An 18,679-nucleotide genomic window follows, 5' to 3' on the forward strand; every position below is an offset into this window, starting at 1 on the left:
AAAACAGATGATTAAAAGATACTGAGCAAAAATAAAGAAAAGAGGAATGCACTTAAGAGCAGGTACAGACATTTAATTTGATATTTTGCATCTAATGCAATGTCATGAAGACATATCCTGGAAAACCTGAATATCACAGACCTCACCTTTGAAGGATCACAGTCTCCATCAGCCCATATTTTTCTCTGGATGTGTGTGGAAAATCTGATCACAGTGATTGGTGTGACATTGCATAAGTATTTACCTGCTATCTCAATACTTCACCCAAACTAGGTACCGCCTGTACTTCCTGCTCTTTGTGTTTCAACTTCCTGCGGTGAGAAACCTGTATTAATTCTGGCATCAATCATTTTAGGAAATTACATGTTCCATCGTAATTGTTTTTAGTGCCACATGCCCTTATTTGGGAAAAACATTTGTCAGAAATTTGGCATCTGGTAAAGGGGCAAAGAGTGAAGTAAAAATAAATGTTTCACACGAGATTTAAAATCAAGCATAACTAAAAGCACTTATTAGAATTAACTTCACATGGAGGACTTGTCCATTATTGTTAGGAGACAGAAAGTTCTTAGCAATGTTACAAACATTTTTATGAAAGGAAATACAACAGCAGGAGCACAGAATGCGTTCATGCACAAAAAAAAATCATCAAGCATCTGTAAAAATCATCAAAAATATTATTTTGAAAGGAACATAAATAGGAATTAATATGCAAATATTTAATGTGAGAGTTATTAAAAGCATGCATTGGTGCATTAAAATAGTGCACTGTAAAATTCATTGTGTTTAACAAACAACATTTTTTGTCAATATGCATCATTCATTCCTTGAGCGTAATGTCTCGTTGAACACAGGCCTTCCCACATTAACAATCATTTGGGTCAGTGTGTGTATTTCGTTAAAACGTAAATTTAGTTGAGGAATGTTGCTGCTGGAGGAAATTTAAAGGCCGGAAGTTTATGCAAACACATGGAAAATTACTCAAATGTAAATTCAAAAGACTAATGACAAAAACAACATCTCAGGAAACTAAAGCTTTGGCATGTACACATGCTTAGTTCAAACGATTTGAGTTTCTAATTTAAATTATAAAATGCTTCAACCAGATCAAACATATCCTTCAATATTAGAGATTTTTTAAATCCAGATTTGGGAGAATGTAACACCAAACATTAATGTACATCATACATAAAATATCATTTATAAAAAATGTTCAAAAAATTCATAAATATAACAAAAATACACAAACACAAACACACAAACAGCATCACAACAAAAAAAAAAAGCAGTTGTGGGTTATTTGGCATTGCAGCTTTTGCAGAGAATCTTTGTTCCGTCGGGGAAGAATCCTGCTCCAACCAGAGACACAGAACATTCAGAGCACTTAAAACATGGCTGATGCCACTGACGCTCCTCAAACGAGATGTACTTCCCTTCTCCAAAACCTGAGGAAAAGATTTAGAGGGGTTGTACTTTGTTGAGTGGTCTCCACAATCTCTAAAACAACATGGTCATGATTAAACATGGTTTAAATTGTTTCTAAAGATGAAAAGGATTACACACTTATAAAAGTCAGTAAACATAGGGCACAATGTTCTGTATTAATATGAATATGTTTTTTCCATGTTTTGAATTATGTATTGCATAGTGTTGTGAGTTAGGTTTAAAGGAAATGTCTTTAACCTAAAGCTACACTCTAGCGGTTTTTTGAAGCATAAAACTACTAGTTGACTGCAGAAGAACATTTAGTTGTGCTTTGGCTCCGCTATTCTGCGCGGATGAAATCTGGAGTCTTGACGCCCAAAGCAATGTGGTTGTGTTATGCAAACTAGGTTGGATTCATGTTTTATTACTGTAGCTGTTTTGGTTTCGATGTTTAAGATTGTTGTGTCTTCACGATACTTCACTGCATATACAGTCATATACTGTAGTAGACATTCCTTTATTTCCCCTATTTACAAATATGGTGTAAAGCAGGCAAGGACTCAATGATGAAAGTATTTCTCGTGAAATTCAGGAATACCAATATTAAATTATTATAGTCGTACTTAGTGATAGGGTAAGGTGAAACCACAGTTTAGAAGAGGGTTTTAAGAGTAAACATAGGGCACAATGTTCTGTATTAATATGAATATGTTTTTTCCATGTTTTGAATTATGTATTGCATAGTGTTGTGAGTTAGGTTTAAAGGAAATGTCTTTAACCTAAAGCTACACTCTAGCGGTTGAAGCATAAAACTACTAGTTGACTGCAGAAGAACATTTAGTTGTGCTTTGGCTCCGCTATTCTGCGCGGATGAATCTGGAGTCTTGACGCACAAAGCAATGTGTTGTTACGCAAACAATGTTGATTCGTGTTTTATTACTGTAGCTGTTTTGGTTCGAGGTTTAGTTGTTGTGTCTTCACGATACTTCACTGCATATACAGTAATATACTGTAGTAGACATTCCTTATTTCCTCTATTTACAAATATGGTGTAAACAGGCAAGGACCAATGAAGAAAGTATTTCTCGTGAAATTCAGGAATACAAATATTAATTATTATAGTCGTACTTTAGTGATAGGGTAAGGTGAAACACAGTTTAGAAGAGGGTTTTATGATGTACTCATTATTTAAATTTAGTTTGTTTAAAAACTTTTTTTTCATACAGTGCAGTTTAGCCAAAAATTATTTACTCAATGTCACTCCAAACCTTACTTTCTTTGTAACACAAAAGTTGTTTGACAGAATGTTCTTATTGATAAAATGAAAGTAAATGGGGACTGGGGCATTGAGCTCCATAAATGGAAAAACAAACAACCAAAAAACTGTATTACTGTACTGTATTATATTTTTTATATTTTTCTGAAGGCACACAGCTTTGTTTGACAACTTTTTATAGTTCTTTAACAGCATAACATTTCCTTTTGTGTTCTACAGAAAATACAAAATTATATGAGTTTGGTATGAAAGAAGGGTAAGTAAATAAAAAAATCGCTTTAATAGCAAACACAACTTTTTCAGAACTTGCTTTGAGGTTAGTATGATTTTAAGATATTAAAACACATAAACAGTCTAGAAGTTTGACCCCGTCTTGACTCAAAGTTCACAACCCGTGGATTTAGACTCTTGGGTTCCCAACGAACAAGCAAAACTATTTCAGACTGACTCAACATTGTGAAGGAACAAACCATCTGCTTCCAAACACATGACCCTGTTTATGTGACAACTGTCTCTTGTTTCTGACAAAGCGTTTCTGTTAGCAGCTGTAGAGACTGGTAATAAAAAGCAGTCTTATTAGAGACACACTAACACACACTGACCTGTGATGGGTTTGTTGCAGGCAGAGCATTTTTGGGCGTACAGGTTGCTGAAGCACTTCACACAGTATGGATCTTCACCCTGCGTCGTGAAAGGCTGTCCGGCGAGCTGCACTTTACAACCCGTACACAAGAAACATTCTTTATGCCAGGGCTCGTCTCTATATGTAACACCACCCTGAACCAAGATCTGTAAGAGAGAAGACCAACAAAAACATTTTAATTCACTGGTATATGATTTATTGATTGGAAATGGAATAAACACAAAAACACTCAATATTTAGATTAATATTATGATATGTGCAGTTTGCACTCTTAAATATAATAGCTCCAAAAGAGGGTTTTTGCAGTGATAGAACCATTTTTGGAAATTTCATTAAATAGTTCTTAAAATAAACTTTTTTTTTATAGTGTGAAGAACACTTTAATGACCTAAAGAACCTTTTTCCACTATAAAGAACCTTTTGTAAAGGTTCACCATGGAATCATCAGTGCCAGTAAAGAACCTTTCTTGACAGTTTTCATCTTACCTGTTTGCAGTGGGCACAGCGTGGGGCAAATCGTCCCTCATAACAAGGCACGCAGTAGTACTCGTCCTTATCTGGGATGAACGACTGGGCGCCGATGGGCTGCTCACAACCACAACAAACAAAGCATTCCTCGTGCCACGCGCAGCCTCCGTACTCCAGCCGCTTGGAGCCTGAGAGATTGAAATCATTTCATATAAATCTATGAAACAAAATGTTAAACACATTGTCTACATTGAGAAGACATTGTCTACATTAAGCAAAGCATTTAACTAATGGGAGCTCTTCAAAAAAATTCTTAACATCTATTTATGTCTTATTCTGCAGTTAAAATATCTTAAAAATGTTGAAACAAGATAAATTTGATAAAACAAGATGAACAAGAAAAAACAAGCTAAAACCAAAAAAAAAAAAAAAAAAAAAAAAAAAAAAAAAAACAAGACAAAAAAACAACAACCATCCATCTCAATTTAAAAGATATTGTTGCAAAAATTTTTAGATATTTGTACGGAGAAATACGTAGTTAAAAAATGACAAAAAATATTTTAAAGATGAGTCATTAATATATATTTTTTTATATTAATGTTTTTGAATTTTTTTAAAGTTACAGTATTGTCATGGTTAACTAAGACTGAAACAAAATAAAAATAATGACAAGCACCTAACAAAATTAATAAAACTTACAATTAAAATCAAAACTGAAAATATAAAATAAAAGCTAAAACAAAATATAAATTAATAGTAATACTATAAAAATACTAACATCTAGAAAAGACTCAAAGATAACAGACATAAAATGAAAACCACAAAACTACCTTTTTTTCTTTAATTTTTTTTTTCTTTTCAGAGCTAAACCTTATTTCATAGCTTTCTTATGTTTTATCTTGTTGCATAATTGCACAATCAGGGAATGTGCTTCTACCTGTCTGCAATGGATTTCCTCTGAAAAACAGCCTCACCTGTTTATTCACTACACAGGTTTTCCTTAAGTGCTTTTACAGTGCTGCGGATGGCCGATCAGGTCCGATAAGTAACTACAAACTAAAGGCTACACATGATGTCATGCCACACAACTATGGGTACATCTGGACTGCCCTAGATCTACAAAAGCCTCCTGTGTGGGAGTTTTGTTTGAGGCATGCCAAAATCGTAGGCTGGAAATGGCGCAATGGCTGGTATTTCAATAAAAATGCATATGGAATCTGGAAATACATAAGCCACAGATGCAACATACAGGTTTTGTTGGAAAACGGCTCACCTGATCTGTGTTTAATGATTGAGAACGGGCGTGAAAATGTCCCAGAGGGGGACTGAGATGGCTGGTCTGTTTTGAATGAGCGAGGGAAGAGAGATCTGCCACTTTAAGTTTGTAATTTTATCCTTTTGGAACTTTCCCCGTCTCTTATTTCTCTCCGAAAAGCTCCAGAGAGACAGAGGCAGGCGGCGGAGTGTAATTATGGGTAACGTAACGCCCGAGTGTTGGCGTCAGGCCTGCAGGCGTGTGCGCGAGTTTGGCCTGAGGCTTTTCTCTCTCAGCTGAGCGTGTCTGTAATCACACTGTCACATCTCTACTGCCACACCCTGAGGCCCAATCAAAACTCATTAACTCAGTTTCTGCTTTAACGGGCAGAGCGAGAAACACTTCAACTTCATTTCCTGAAGGATTACATCTGAAAGGTTTCATATTTGTTGTGTGTATGTTTATGGTCTGTACAGTTTGGTACAATCAATTACATGCAAGACAGTTGTGATGCTTGAGACATTCACACAACAGCGAATATGATTGTCTGTTTGTAATTCAATTCAATTGAAATAAATTATTTTAGTCTATCTATCTATCTATCTATCTATCTATCTATCTATCTATCTATCTATCTATCTATCTATCTATCTATCTATCTATCTATCTATCTATCTATCTATCTATCTATCTATCTATCTATCTATCTATCTATCTATCTATCTATCTATCTATCTATTTAATCTTACTGTCAGTGAATGTCTCATGCACAGAAGTCTCATGCATTTATTTGATTAAAAATAGATTAAAAATATTATTATTACTTATATAATATAATATTGTTACAATTTAAAATAACTGTTTTCTGTTATAATAAATTTTAAAATGTATTTTATTCCTGTGATGCAAAGCTGAATTTTCAGCATCATTACTCCAGTCTTCAGTGTAAAATTATCCTTTAGAAATCATTCTTAATATACTGATTTGATTATCAAGAAGCACTTTTTGTATTTTTTTTCTCTTAGAATTGTTAGATGTAAACTCACATTTGCGAGGTCATAAGTTGCAATTCTGAGAAAATTTTTTTAATTGCGAGATGTAAACATGCCGTCATGAGAAAGAAAGTCAGAATTGTGAAATAAAAAGTCACAATTTTTTATTCCATGGAAGAAACAAGCTTCTATAGAAAACAGTTGAGCTGCTTAATATTTTGGTGGAAACTGTGATTTTTCTTTGATTCAAAATTACACCATTTAATTAAAATAAAAACTATTTTGTAACATTACAAATGTATTTTTCTGTTGCTTTTGGTCCATTTAAATGCGTAGTTGCTGAGTAGAACAATCTTACTGACTCTAATCTTTTAAATGGTAATGTATATAAAACAGCATATGTATGTGTGTTTAGGAACTGTACCTGGCATCACAGTCTTCCCACAGGCCACACATTTAGTTGAAAACTCATTGCAGTAACAGTCGTTACACACCAGGGCGTCTTCCTGACAGGTGAACGGCTCGTCCGCCAGCGAACGGCTGCAGCGCGAGCAGCGGAAACAGTGTTCGTGATAATGCCTGTCCTCATAATACAGCTCCTGAGACACAGAGAGCACAGCAACATATACATTTCAGTTTAAACATAAATTACATTTAATCATTAAAAGCATGCAATACTTAGTTAATTGAATTTAGTTTAGCCCTTGTGACTTTCAGGCTACTAGAACCTGTTAGTCCATAGAAATGTACATTTTACTCCATTGAATCATCATCAAACTGTGGGACAAAGATCACTGCACAGCTGAACGAAAGGTGAAATGAGTTGACGCAGCTGGTTCTGCAGGAAGCTGAAGCAAAACAGATCTCGCTGTTCTTTGTCATTTCCACTACCATGAAAGGAATGGTTTGAGACCTTTACGCAATAAAAATACATGCTTTACTACCATCCACTGATCCAAGCTCTCAAAGATCAGACGGCTATTAATACTGAGCACAGAACAGAAGCATCTCGTGTTTTACACACTCAAGGCCTTCCAGTAAAGATGTGAGAAATTAGATCCGACAGATCTCACCGTCTCTATGTACACCAGATCTGTTGATGTTAGTGACGGTTTGCTGTTTCTCACAGATGTTGAATCAAAACTGCTTTGGATCAAACTGGTTCAGATAAAATCAAAATACATCAGACTGTAATGTGAATCAACTTAAATCAGATACTTTGATACTGAAATTCATCCATTTTATTTACATGGTACCCCAAGGAATTAATAGCATTGTATTTGAATTATAAAACAGGTTTGATTAATATTACTGAACTGGATCAATTCAAATCAAAATGAATCAGACACAAATATGAATCAAAAGAAATCACATACTATGGTTCTGAAAATAATTACATTTACAGAGTACTGAAAATTAACAATAATGTACTGCATTGGATCAAATCAAATAAAACAGGATCAATTTCAAAACTGAATCAAATTGAAACTGAATCAAATTAGATTAAATGGAATTCAAATCGCAACAAATATAACAGAATCAAACTGATACTGATTGAATTACATCATATTCAAACCAAAATGAAACTGAATCAAACTGACACTGCCTTTGCATTAATAGGGTTGTTGTATAATAGGATTTAACAATACTGAACTGAATCAAATCAAATCAAAATGAATTAGATGTGAATCAAATTCAGTTTCATTACATTTACATGGTACTCCAACTGAACAATAAAGAACTGGACTAGATCAAAATCAATCAGATTCAAAAAGGAATAGAACCACTGATCTATATATGTTCTATATTATAGATCAGTGAATAGAACTGAATCAAATTGGATTAGATGGAATCTAATTCAAAGCAAAACAAATACAACTGAACTGAACTAAATCTCATTGAATTATCTCGAATTCAACTAAAATTAAACCGAATCATATTGAGATTTTTTTGAGAGTTTTGCAAGCATTTATATTATTGAACCAAAAAAAAAAACAAAAAAACAATAAACATAAATCTCCTCATTGAAACATGAGATTTTGATGCTTATATTGAACCTCAAAAAAACAGTCCATGATAAGTATCTGTGTGAGACCCAACAGTCCTTCATGTGTGATTGATTCAGAGCAGTTCAAACTGTGTTAAACCTGTCATATAATAAATGATGTCCTTTTAGCCAAATGACCCACAAATCATCACGTCTGCAGATGACTGATGAAGAAGGTGCAAGGAAAACACAGAAAGAGAGTGAGTATTAGTATTTATGTAGTGTGTATTTCTCCCAGTGGATCTATAACTCAGACAGTGAGCGGCGCGCTGTGGCGTCTGCGGCCTGCTCTGTTTTCATTGGCCGTCTGCTTCACTGATCTGTCACGCATGACCGTGACCAGCTGTGAGGATGCAAATCTATGTCGAATGATTTGCATCACCTGTAAATGGTGTAGTGAATCTATTCCTCTGTGTGTCTGTCTGTCCTAATGTAACTAAAAAAAAAAAAAAGCTTTTATGAGTCTCATAGATGCTAATCCCTAAAGCACTCACCCGTGAGTTGTGTTCGATGAGCTCTTTGCATTCCTGGCAGGTGTTAGCGTACAGACGGTCGTAACAGGGGATGCAGTGGGGAACGTCGTTCACCTGGATGTATTTCCTGTCATACAGAGACTCCTTACAGCTGTCACAGTCGAACGGCTCTGACATGACGCTCCGCTCTGCTCCTCTCTGACTCATACAGCACTAGTCCTAAAGCAAAGCAAGATTTAAAGAAAGTTGTCACTGAGTAATTAGCTGTGAGCTGTTCTAAAGAGAGTCTTTCCACATCAGAAGGAAATGCAGAGCAATTTATATAGCCTGCAATCAAAGATGTATCTGTTTTGATTTGTAATCAGCGGTAAATCTTTTGTCACAGTAGGCCTGAAGGTTTCTAATTAAATGACTGGAGTAAATTTAAATTAAATAGGTCTACTCTGTGTGGGTCGAGATAATGAAAGTAAGACAGAGAGCAAGAGAGTCTGCCAAAAGATACACTAGGGATCTGAGTCTAGTCTGGTATCTCTGATTAAAAGGATAAGAAAGTCATCAGGATCCAGTGGGGAAACAAGTGGTCATTTTATTTGTGTGCTAAATATGTGATCATAACTGTGTGTCCTGGACAGAGCGTGAGAATAAACAGATTCCCACAGTGAAAACACTACAAATATCCTCTTACTGCTCTCTACAAACTGAAATGCTATTCATAATCAAATATTCAAAAATTAAATTTCTGTAATGTCATGCATTTCAGAGCAAAACTGGAAATTCAATAAGAAAACATATAAGTTGGGATGAAGTCAATGCAGAGGCATGTAGTTAAAAATTAAGAAAGCAAGCATTATTTTTTTAGCAACATGATAAATCATGCATTGACGAACTATTCTGTTTAAGATCACCAGGGATTTTTAAAAAAGCACTAGTCAGATTTTAACCTGCAGTCAGTGATTTTTTTCTTTCTCTCACATAATGAACATTTCAATTCATATGAACATTTCAATTTCAATATTTCAATATTTATCCAGATATTATCACAAAATAAAATGCTTAAAACTAAACTCTAAAATTAAATAAAATTACAGTAAATGAAATAAAATACAATAAAATAAAACAATAAAGTAAAATTTAAAATTAAATAAAACAATAAAATTAGAAGATGCACACTTAAAGCACTTCATTATATAGTCCAACTCATTAATAAATAAAATTAAATAAAGATGCACAAAATTTTGTACTAAAACTCTGGAACACAAATGCTGACAATGTGCTCATTTAATTCTCATATAATGAAATTAAAAAATACTGATATGAACATTTTAATGACCATTTACTTATTTATCTTTGTTTGTTTAAATTCATATAGTAGTTGTGAAATAAGCAGAATAATGTACATTTATCCAGTCGTTATCACAAGATAAGCTGCTTTCATTTAATTCCTTTTTACCTTTTATTTTGATTATTTTGGAGGAATCAATTTCTAATGAAGAGGGTTGAAAATGGCCCTTAACATATGTTTAAAAACATATGGTATGAATTCAATGTATCAAGTAAATGGCGAACTCCATAAAGTGTGTAATTTTTCTCTGCCTGCATCTCTTGTCCCACTGTAATTCCTGCTTTGCTCTGGCATTCTTTGTGGGAGTCGTTCTGATTGTAGAACATGCGGATCTAATGAGATGTAAAACTCCCCAGGGGTAAGAAAACATCAGAACTCCCTTTTATGAAAGTGATAGCACGGTCTCCCCCTCTTTCACATCCTGTTCTCACCCCCAAATGAGCGAACGGCCCTGCAAACTGGAAGTAGTTATGAATCACACTCACATTCCCCCAAAACCATATTGTTTTTGAAGAGAAATGATGATAGCAGTGCAAGACACTGAGTGACTCTTGATATAAACCACAGAACATTCCTTAATGTTTGGACACACCATCATATTCTTTTCCACATTTTACAATACTAGTTAAGACAGCACAACTAACACAAAAAATAACAAATGGAAATATGGGAATTATGAAGTGACAAACCATGTGGAACAATAATAAAGATAGTATATTAGAAATTCGTCTTTGTCTAGATTCTAGCTCTGCTCACTCTGGAGATCAAATCAAATCAAATAATATTAATAATATAAAAAATAATAACCCCCACATATACCGAACAATACTAGGGGAGTTTACATGTATGACGCAAAAAAAAAAAAATAAATAAATAAATAAATAAACACACAAGTCATCCATAATAAAAATAAAATAATAAAAAGAAAAATGCGCACTTTAAACAGATCTGCACCAACATCCAGTCCAACAAATAAAATAAAAATGCACAAATATTAAATCAAAAATAAATGAAAAAATGAAACAACACTGAGGGAGTTTACAGTATGCACACTTAAAGCAGTTCACTATTGGGTCCAGCTCATCTATTAAATGAAATGAAATGAAATTAGACACATACTTAAAGTAATTCACTGTCTGGTCTAACTGATCCATAAAATCAAATCAAATAATGTACAGATGCATACTTAAGGCAGGTCACTATCTGGTCCAAACCGGTTCAGTTAAATTCAGTTAAATTTAATTTAACTTCAATTCATTTCATTTCAGTTCAATTCAATAAAATAAAATGCACACTTAATCAAGTTCACTAACTGGTCCTACTCAATAAAAATAAAATAAAATAAAATAAAATAAAATAAAATAAAATAAAATAAAATAAAATAAAATAAAATAAAATAGATTCACAAATCAGTTTTCTGTCTGGTCCAACTCATCTATAAAAAAATAATAAATATTTCTCACACATACATAAGGAAGAGAGACTAATGTGTAAGTGTTGTGGAATGTATAGTGTCCGCAGAAAGATGAAGGGAATGTGGGAATCATTCCAAGTAACCCAGTTCTCAGATCATAGGTGACACTTTCCCACTACACTAACATACCAGAGTCTATGTGTCTCGCTGTGTTAGACATGTCAAATTTTAACAGACAGCGTCTCACAAAAGAGTGTCTGTGCGTCTGAGCTGAGCCATAGTATTACCTGTCACAATATGACTGATATGAAAAAAACCTGGAAAATTTAACAGACCTCATTTTTAAAAAGTTTCTAGACTTATAAAAAACATTTGAAAATCAGTTTTTACTCTACTTTTTCTTAAATATGATTAATTAAGTATGAACTGGTTGCAACCAGTCAAACAGTGAATGATGATTAGAAAAAAAAAAAATAATAAATAAAAAATCCACATGAAATCAGATTTCATCATTCAGACTGACATGCATTAACAAAAATCTGATTTTAACTGCATTTCAAACCAAACCACCTATACTATTTAATCAAAAACTTGTTTATAACCACATTTCAATCTAAATTTATCCTCTTTTTCTTTTTAACTACCTTATCCACTAAAGATCAAACCGGATTTCATTCCAAATAATGCTACATAACTTTCTCCATTACCTAAGCCTGCCATCTAAAGCAGAACATCTGTGAAAAACTAATCAAATAAATTCCACAGTGTTCCCACATGATTAAACCTGCCTCCACAAGGTGCAGATTAACGACTTTGCATAACAAGTAATATTTTCCGATCCACATTCACACACTTTATTATCAACAAGACGATCTTAGATTCGTGATGCCGCCCATCCAAAAACAGTACAGACTTTCAAAGACCCCATGCAATGGCAAATCCAGGAAAGGCGTCTCTGTTCTGGTTCCACCTCATGTATTTCCTAAACCGCAGGTCTCCAAAGATACACACTGCTAAATGGTCTGTAAAACCGAACATTAGAACAACAAAAACTTTCTTTGAATGTGGTTTCCACAGGTATTCAATGTACCGGAGTCCAACTTATTCAGTGCAGCATGTGTTATAAGAAGAAAATAATAAATCCTTAATTTAACACAAAATCACTCGCACTTATTGAAGCACATAGAACATGTTGTTCAGCAACTGCAAAAGTTTCCAACCCCATTGTTCAGTGTGTGGAAAATTAACCAGCTGGTTAAGTGTGTGTGTGCGTGCTCTGGTAGTTATTTGTTTCCTGGGGTCTATGTGCCAAAGAAATTATTGCTATTGAACACCTGCGGGCCAAATGTCAATGTTATCAAAGCTTTGTTTCATTTTGAAGTCGTTCTAAACGAATCCATCCACACATTAAAATGTGTTGTTTGTGGATTTTAAATTTAGCCCAGATTTAGAGTACCACAAAATTGCTTAATGTCCACTTGCGTGTAAACTTGTAATTAAACTTAGCATTTCCCATATTTCTAACAGATGTTCAGTCTGTGAGTTTGTAGGTTTGGGAATAAAATGAGAAGAACTTATTTTATTAGAATAAACAGCAGGAAAAGAGAGAATGGCAAAACTAAGAATTCTATGTAATTAAGCAAACTATTAAGACTTTTTTTTTTCATTATATTTAAAAATACCACAGTTAAAGAGTTAGTATAGCTATTGATTCCCATATTTCTGACTAATTTCATAGCTGAAAACGTCAGTCTATGCAGGATAAAGTGTAAATTCCAGTCTGGAGAATAAATACCAATTTGGAGTACATAAAGACTTTTAATTCTGAGTCTGATATCTTGATTGATATCTTGGGAGGGTTGTTTACTCTTGAGAACAATGTGTCTTCCTGCCATGGCATATGTTAGAGCCAACTTCTGCTTTTTAGCAGCTATGCGTCTTCATATTGTTTCATTTCATTTATAAAAACTTTCACTTTGAAATGTTTTCCGGCACCCAATATGCCTTTGTCGTGTATGAAAGGCCAAACTGCATAAATTCACTTTGGATAAATGTGAATGTCTTCTGAATAAATTTAAATGTAAACCAAGTGTTCTTATCTAAAACTATTAAAAATTGTTGTATAATTTAAAAATATAAAATATCTGAAAAATATAAATATTAAATTATAAACTTAAAAAAAACCTAAATATAAATTAGAAATGTTGTCTTGGCAACTAACTGAAACCTAAATGTAGAAGTATTAAAAATGACCAAAGCTAAAATAAAATTAAATGGCTAAATAGAAATATTCATTAAAATAAATCTATAAGACTAAGATTACAAAAACAACACAAAAGCTAATACTTCAACTAAAATTAAAATGAAAACTGAAAATATAAAAAATGAAAGCTAATTTAAAACATTAATAAATACTTATAAATATATAAACAATACTTAAATTACAGTGTATACTGGCCAGAATACCTTAGAAACTGCAAAACAATGCCCGGGCAACCAGCCCCCTGCAGCGAGCTTTTCATGGGCAATTATCACTCACATTGAAATCTAGTTTTTACTGCAATAAAACTGCGGTGATATCATATTGTTCTAAAACTTTCATTGAAACAAAATAAAATATTTTCAAATGAAACAAAATAACAAAAATGAGATAGATATACTACATGAGAAAGAGACACCCCTTGAATTTGCTGTAGCAAAAATTCGAATTATGGCAAAATTTAAATCTAAATCAAGCTAAGCTAACATTTAACCCTTGTGCTGTGCTGAAAATCCACTACTTAATTTGGTGTTCCTAGTCAAAAATGACCAGCCTCTTAAATTGCTCTTAAATCGTAAATCTCTCATTATTGTACATTATCAAATGGATTCAGTCTTTGGTGCATAAGCTCAGATCAATGAGGCCTAAACAGATCAATCAGTTTCAAAAACAAATGCAAAACCTGTACTAACTGATAGAAAAGATGAAAGAAGCGATTTTCAGCTGGAAAAAAAATCCAAAAAGTACAAAATTTGTTGTTATACCCTGTGTGAGCAAAGTCATTAAGTTTTAGTCCAAAACAATACCATGAACTAGCATTTTCAGGAAAAAGAAAATCATCTGAGTCAAAATAACCAGAGCACATCATGAAGTTTAAGTCAATTTAAGTGAATATATTTAATTAAAAATATTTAAGTAGACAAATTCAACAAAAAAAGTCATATAAATAGTTGCCTTGATTTTCTAAATGTTGTCTGAAGAGCTGATTTATAATACAGTGTGTGTCTGTGAGCCTAATGCTCTTCACTGGCATGTCTCCAGCTATTGTCTCTGTGCCCCGTACCACGCTGTGGGAATGCCACTGTGGTCAGGGCCGTGGTCGGGAAGAATTTAGGGGTTTCAAAAAGGGCAAACAAAGGCATTTTTCTGCCTAAAAATGGCACATTCCACTCTGCAGGCAGAGAAAACCCAGATGGAGTTCTTTGAAGACCAACATTTCTGCCAGTTACTCACAGAGAAAGACAAGCCAGTTTTTGGGCCAACCAAAAACATTATGTGGTCACAGCCCCCCACCTCCATGTACACCCATCCTGGTTGGATAAGAGTAGAAACTATTCCATTTGGTGCCAAACTCACTGTACGCCTGGAAGTCACTGGTGACATCATACACTTAGATGGTGGAAAATCCGAGGCGTGCGAGTGCGGACACCGCAGTTGGCTTGCGGATACAGAATGAATGCCGATGTTAGCCTTAATTACTCTTTTACAAGCCATATTTACCCTGCTCTATAAACAAGCATCATGTTTACCTCACTGGCGCCTTCCCATAATGCCATGTTCCATCCATGTCGGCCATCACAACAAAACCAAATAAGGCAAATATTTAAAAAGGCAACAAAGTTCGTGTTGGAGTATGTAGCAGTACAAAAATAAGGTCAAATTCAAATTCTACACAAATGTTTGCAAGCATGTGGTCCCATAGTAATACTTAATGAGTTACTGTGGCGGTGATGACGTACTCTGGACTCTGAACGTTCAAATGACTGTGCCATTAAAAAATAATTTCCCCTTGGATACCAAAGTATTCCCAATGGAAGACTTTTATGCATATCTGATTGTGCACCCAATAAGAAAAGAATTATAGGAATTTTAAAAAGTGTGGTTTTAGTCTTAATTCTTAAAATAGGTTTATGTCTGTTAAATTAAATATCACATTAAAATAGATAGACCTCCTAAAAATTAAAATCCTCTCATCATTTACTCATGTTGTTCCAAACCTTAAAATATTTTTAAGATTGTTTATAACCAAACAATTTTGGTTCCCATTGACATCCTTTATGGGAACCAAAACTGTTTGGTTACCAACATTCTTAAAAATATCTTCTTCTAAGACTTACTTTCTATTGCAGACCATAAAAGAAGATATTTTGAAGAAAGTTGGTAACCATACAGTTTTGGTTCCCATTGGCTTAAAATTGTATTTTGGTCCATTTAATGGAAGTCAATGGGAACCAAAAGTATTTGGGTACCAGAATTCTTTAAAATATATTTTGTTTGTGTGTGTGTTCTGCAGTAGAAACTAAGTCTTAGAAGAAGATATTTTGAAGAATGTTGGATGACCAAACACTGACTTTCATCTGGACAAAAAACTACAATGGAAGTCAATGGGAATCAAAACTGGTTACCAGTATTCTTCAAAATATCTTCTATTATGTTTTGAAGAAGAAGGTTAGTCCTACAGGTTTGGAATAATATTGGGGTGAGTAAATGATACAAGCAGTTTCATTTTGGATGGACTATGCCTTTAACTGACCAAAACTAAAAACAGAAAAATTAGGCTTGTTATAGTTTATAATTTGAGCCTAATAAATCACAACCTTCAAAAAGACTTCATAAGGACCTGTAATGTCTTTCACTCCTAGAGTCCTTCACTGAATTCCTGGATAGTTCTTATAGCATTCATCTGCAAGACAGTACAACTAATTTATTAACACTCAGGAGAGGGACAGCAAAATAATTTCCACAAGGTTTTCTACATCATTAATCAATGCAGATCCAGTGGTTGAAGTTACGGTAAGATCTATAAATCCTGCCCGTAGTGGAAAGTGCTCTTCTATTCATCATTTCGACAACTGTGGCTCCATGAATCTTACTCAGAAACAGCGAGTGTCCACAAAACTGCAAACCCTTATATTTATGTGCACCAGCAATGAGCGCCACAATTCCCTTCAGGTCAACTACAGTTTCAGAGCAGTAACTATTTTGGTGGATTGGATCTCAAAGACCGATGTTTAAAAACACTAAAGCTGATTAACTGATCTGATCCTCACTCTTTGTTCTTTCAAGGGAATATCAAGGTTACCAGTGTTGCAAAACAAGTTATATTTACATATAAGTATTAATTTAAGACATATTACTCTTACAAAGGTTCTGTGGCAGTACATTGATAATATCAGATGGGAATACATTTTTCACATTGTTTTAAAGCAACTTAAAAATGTTCTACACATTTGTCCACATTTAGCAGTGTAGAGCTGGGTATAGGATTGTTTTAGGATAGAAAGTATGTTGTACTTTAATTTAGTAATCATTTAATATGGTGTATTTAAATATACAGTGGTATGCTTGGTATCACCACAGTGCTGTTTGTAAGTACTGGAGAGGAAATCTGGGAATGAGAAAAGACTCTAGGGACATAGAAGTGTGGACAAATTCCGTCTTAATACTGGTGAGAAATAGAGAGTGATATGGTGTGTGTGTGTGAGAGAACTGCCTGTATTCCTGACAAAAATAACTCACTTTTCATGCTGCCTTTGTTGCCGAGCCCCTGGGGTGCCACACACACACACACACACACACACACACACACACACACACACACACACACACACACACACACACACACACACACACACACACACACACACACACACACACACACACACACACAGTCCAGTAAAACTGTCATTGTTTTATAGAAAATGTAAACTGTACTTTGAGCCTATTCAAAAGTTACTGTACTGTAGCGGAAATGAACAGCATGAAATCAGTGCTTTTTAAACAAGCTTTTCAAACCAGCGGTCCATAGAACATAGAATATATATATATATATATATATATATATATATATATAAATATATATATATATATATATAATATATATATATATAAGAAATTAACGACTATAGTGAAAAACTTAAGTACTACCGAATACGTAAGTTTTAGTAAAAAATATGAATAAAAAATTCAAATATACAAAATGAAAAAAAAAAAAAAAGTAACTAAATGATTAAATAAATAAAATGAACATTTAAATAAATGAATAAATCGAATTTGATCATCTGTAAATACATCAAATACAGCAAACACATCTCAGGCTTTTCACTGAAACTAATACATCAGGAAACAGTAACAAGTTCCCTATAGATGTTATAAGAAGACATAATATTATTATTCAGCTTGTAAAACTGAATAATTCTGCTCTTTTCCTATTCTACAGTAAGTAGTTGAGATCTTACCGCGGTGTTGAAGAGTCCAGCTGATCTGGCCCTGTGCACAGTGTGTAATGTCTGTCTGTGGTGTTACTGCAGTTTTTCCCATGAAGCACATCACACGGAGCTGATCCTCCCACTGAGCGAGACATTTGCACTCGCAGCCCGCCCACATCTGACACGCCAAACATCCAGACCTTCAGCTGCTTTGAGCTGATTCTTCAGCCAACGTCCAACATGGAAATTTTATGGAAAAACTCCCACACAGTCTTAAAGCAACACTTAGACACAGAGACAACATTTGACAGGATTTCTGCAGGTTTCATGAAGGTAAATTTAAGACCAAGTAAAAATAATCTTAGGATAATAAATTTTATTAAATGTCTTGTATTAGCAACACTTCAAAGTATGAACAGATCCCCATTAATTTAACTTAAAAGCCTCTGTTCACACTGCAAAAAGTGATATACTTTATTAGTATGTTTGTCTTGTTATCCAGTGCAAACACAGATTACTTACTTAAAGCAAAATGACACAAGAGAAGAATTTTTATGAGAAATCGATCAAAACGTTGTAAGTTTGATAAAAACAAAACAAAACAAAACAACTATCTGCCAGTGGGCTCAGATGAATCAACTTAATTCAACAGGTTTGATATTTACAGATGTTGCTCTTGTTTTTAGCCTTAACTCATTTTATATTGCCCAGCTCCATAGAAAACAAGACTTCATATTTTATTTTGCATCTCAAGTAAATTTATCTTGATTTAAGAATATCTAGATATTTATACTGGGAAAATTTATATATATATATATATATATATATATTTGCAATGCATGCAAAATGTTATGCCTTAACTTTATGAATTTTTTT

The 18,679-nt window shown here is 33.8% G+C and overlaps 1 protein-coding gene across 1 annotated transcript; it reads right to left on the bottom strand.

Annotated features, from left to right (window-relative positions):
• Positions 1 to 1,278: 1,278 nt before the first annotated feature.
• On the bottom strand, positions 1,279 to 17,974 carry LOC109066842 (four and a half LIM domains protein 3-like). The gene is made up of 6 exons (XM_042745490.1): positions 17,834 to 17,974; positions 8,601 to 8,798; positions 6,484 to 6,658; positions 3,831 to 4,000; positions 3,304 to 3,490; positions 1,279 to 1,445 (listed from the first exon to the last, which is right to left on the bottom strand). Exons 2-6 carry the CDS (start codon positions 8,784 to 8,786, stop codon positions 1,297 to 1,299), a joined length of 867 nt encoding a protein of 288 aa, XP_042601424.1. The 5' UTR covers positions 8,787 to 8,798; positions 17,834 to 17,974; the 3' UTR covers positions 1,279 to 1,296.
• Positions 17,975 to 18,679: the final 705 nt, after the last annotated feature.

This window comes from Cyprinus carpio, chromosome B19, assembly GCF_018340385.1.
Source record: "Cyprinus carpio isolate SPL01 chromosome B19, ASM1834038v1, whole genome shotgun sequence".
Taxonomy (NCBI): Eukaryota; Metazoa; Chordata; class Actinopteri; order Cypriniformes; family Cyprinidae; genus Cyprinus; species Cyprinus carpio.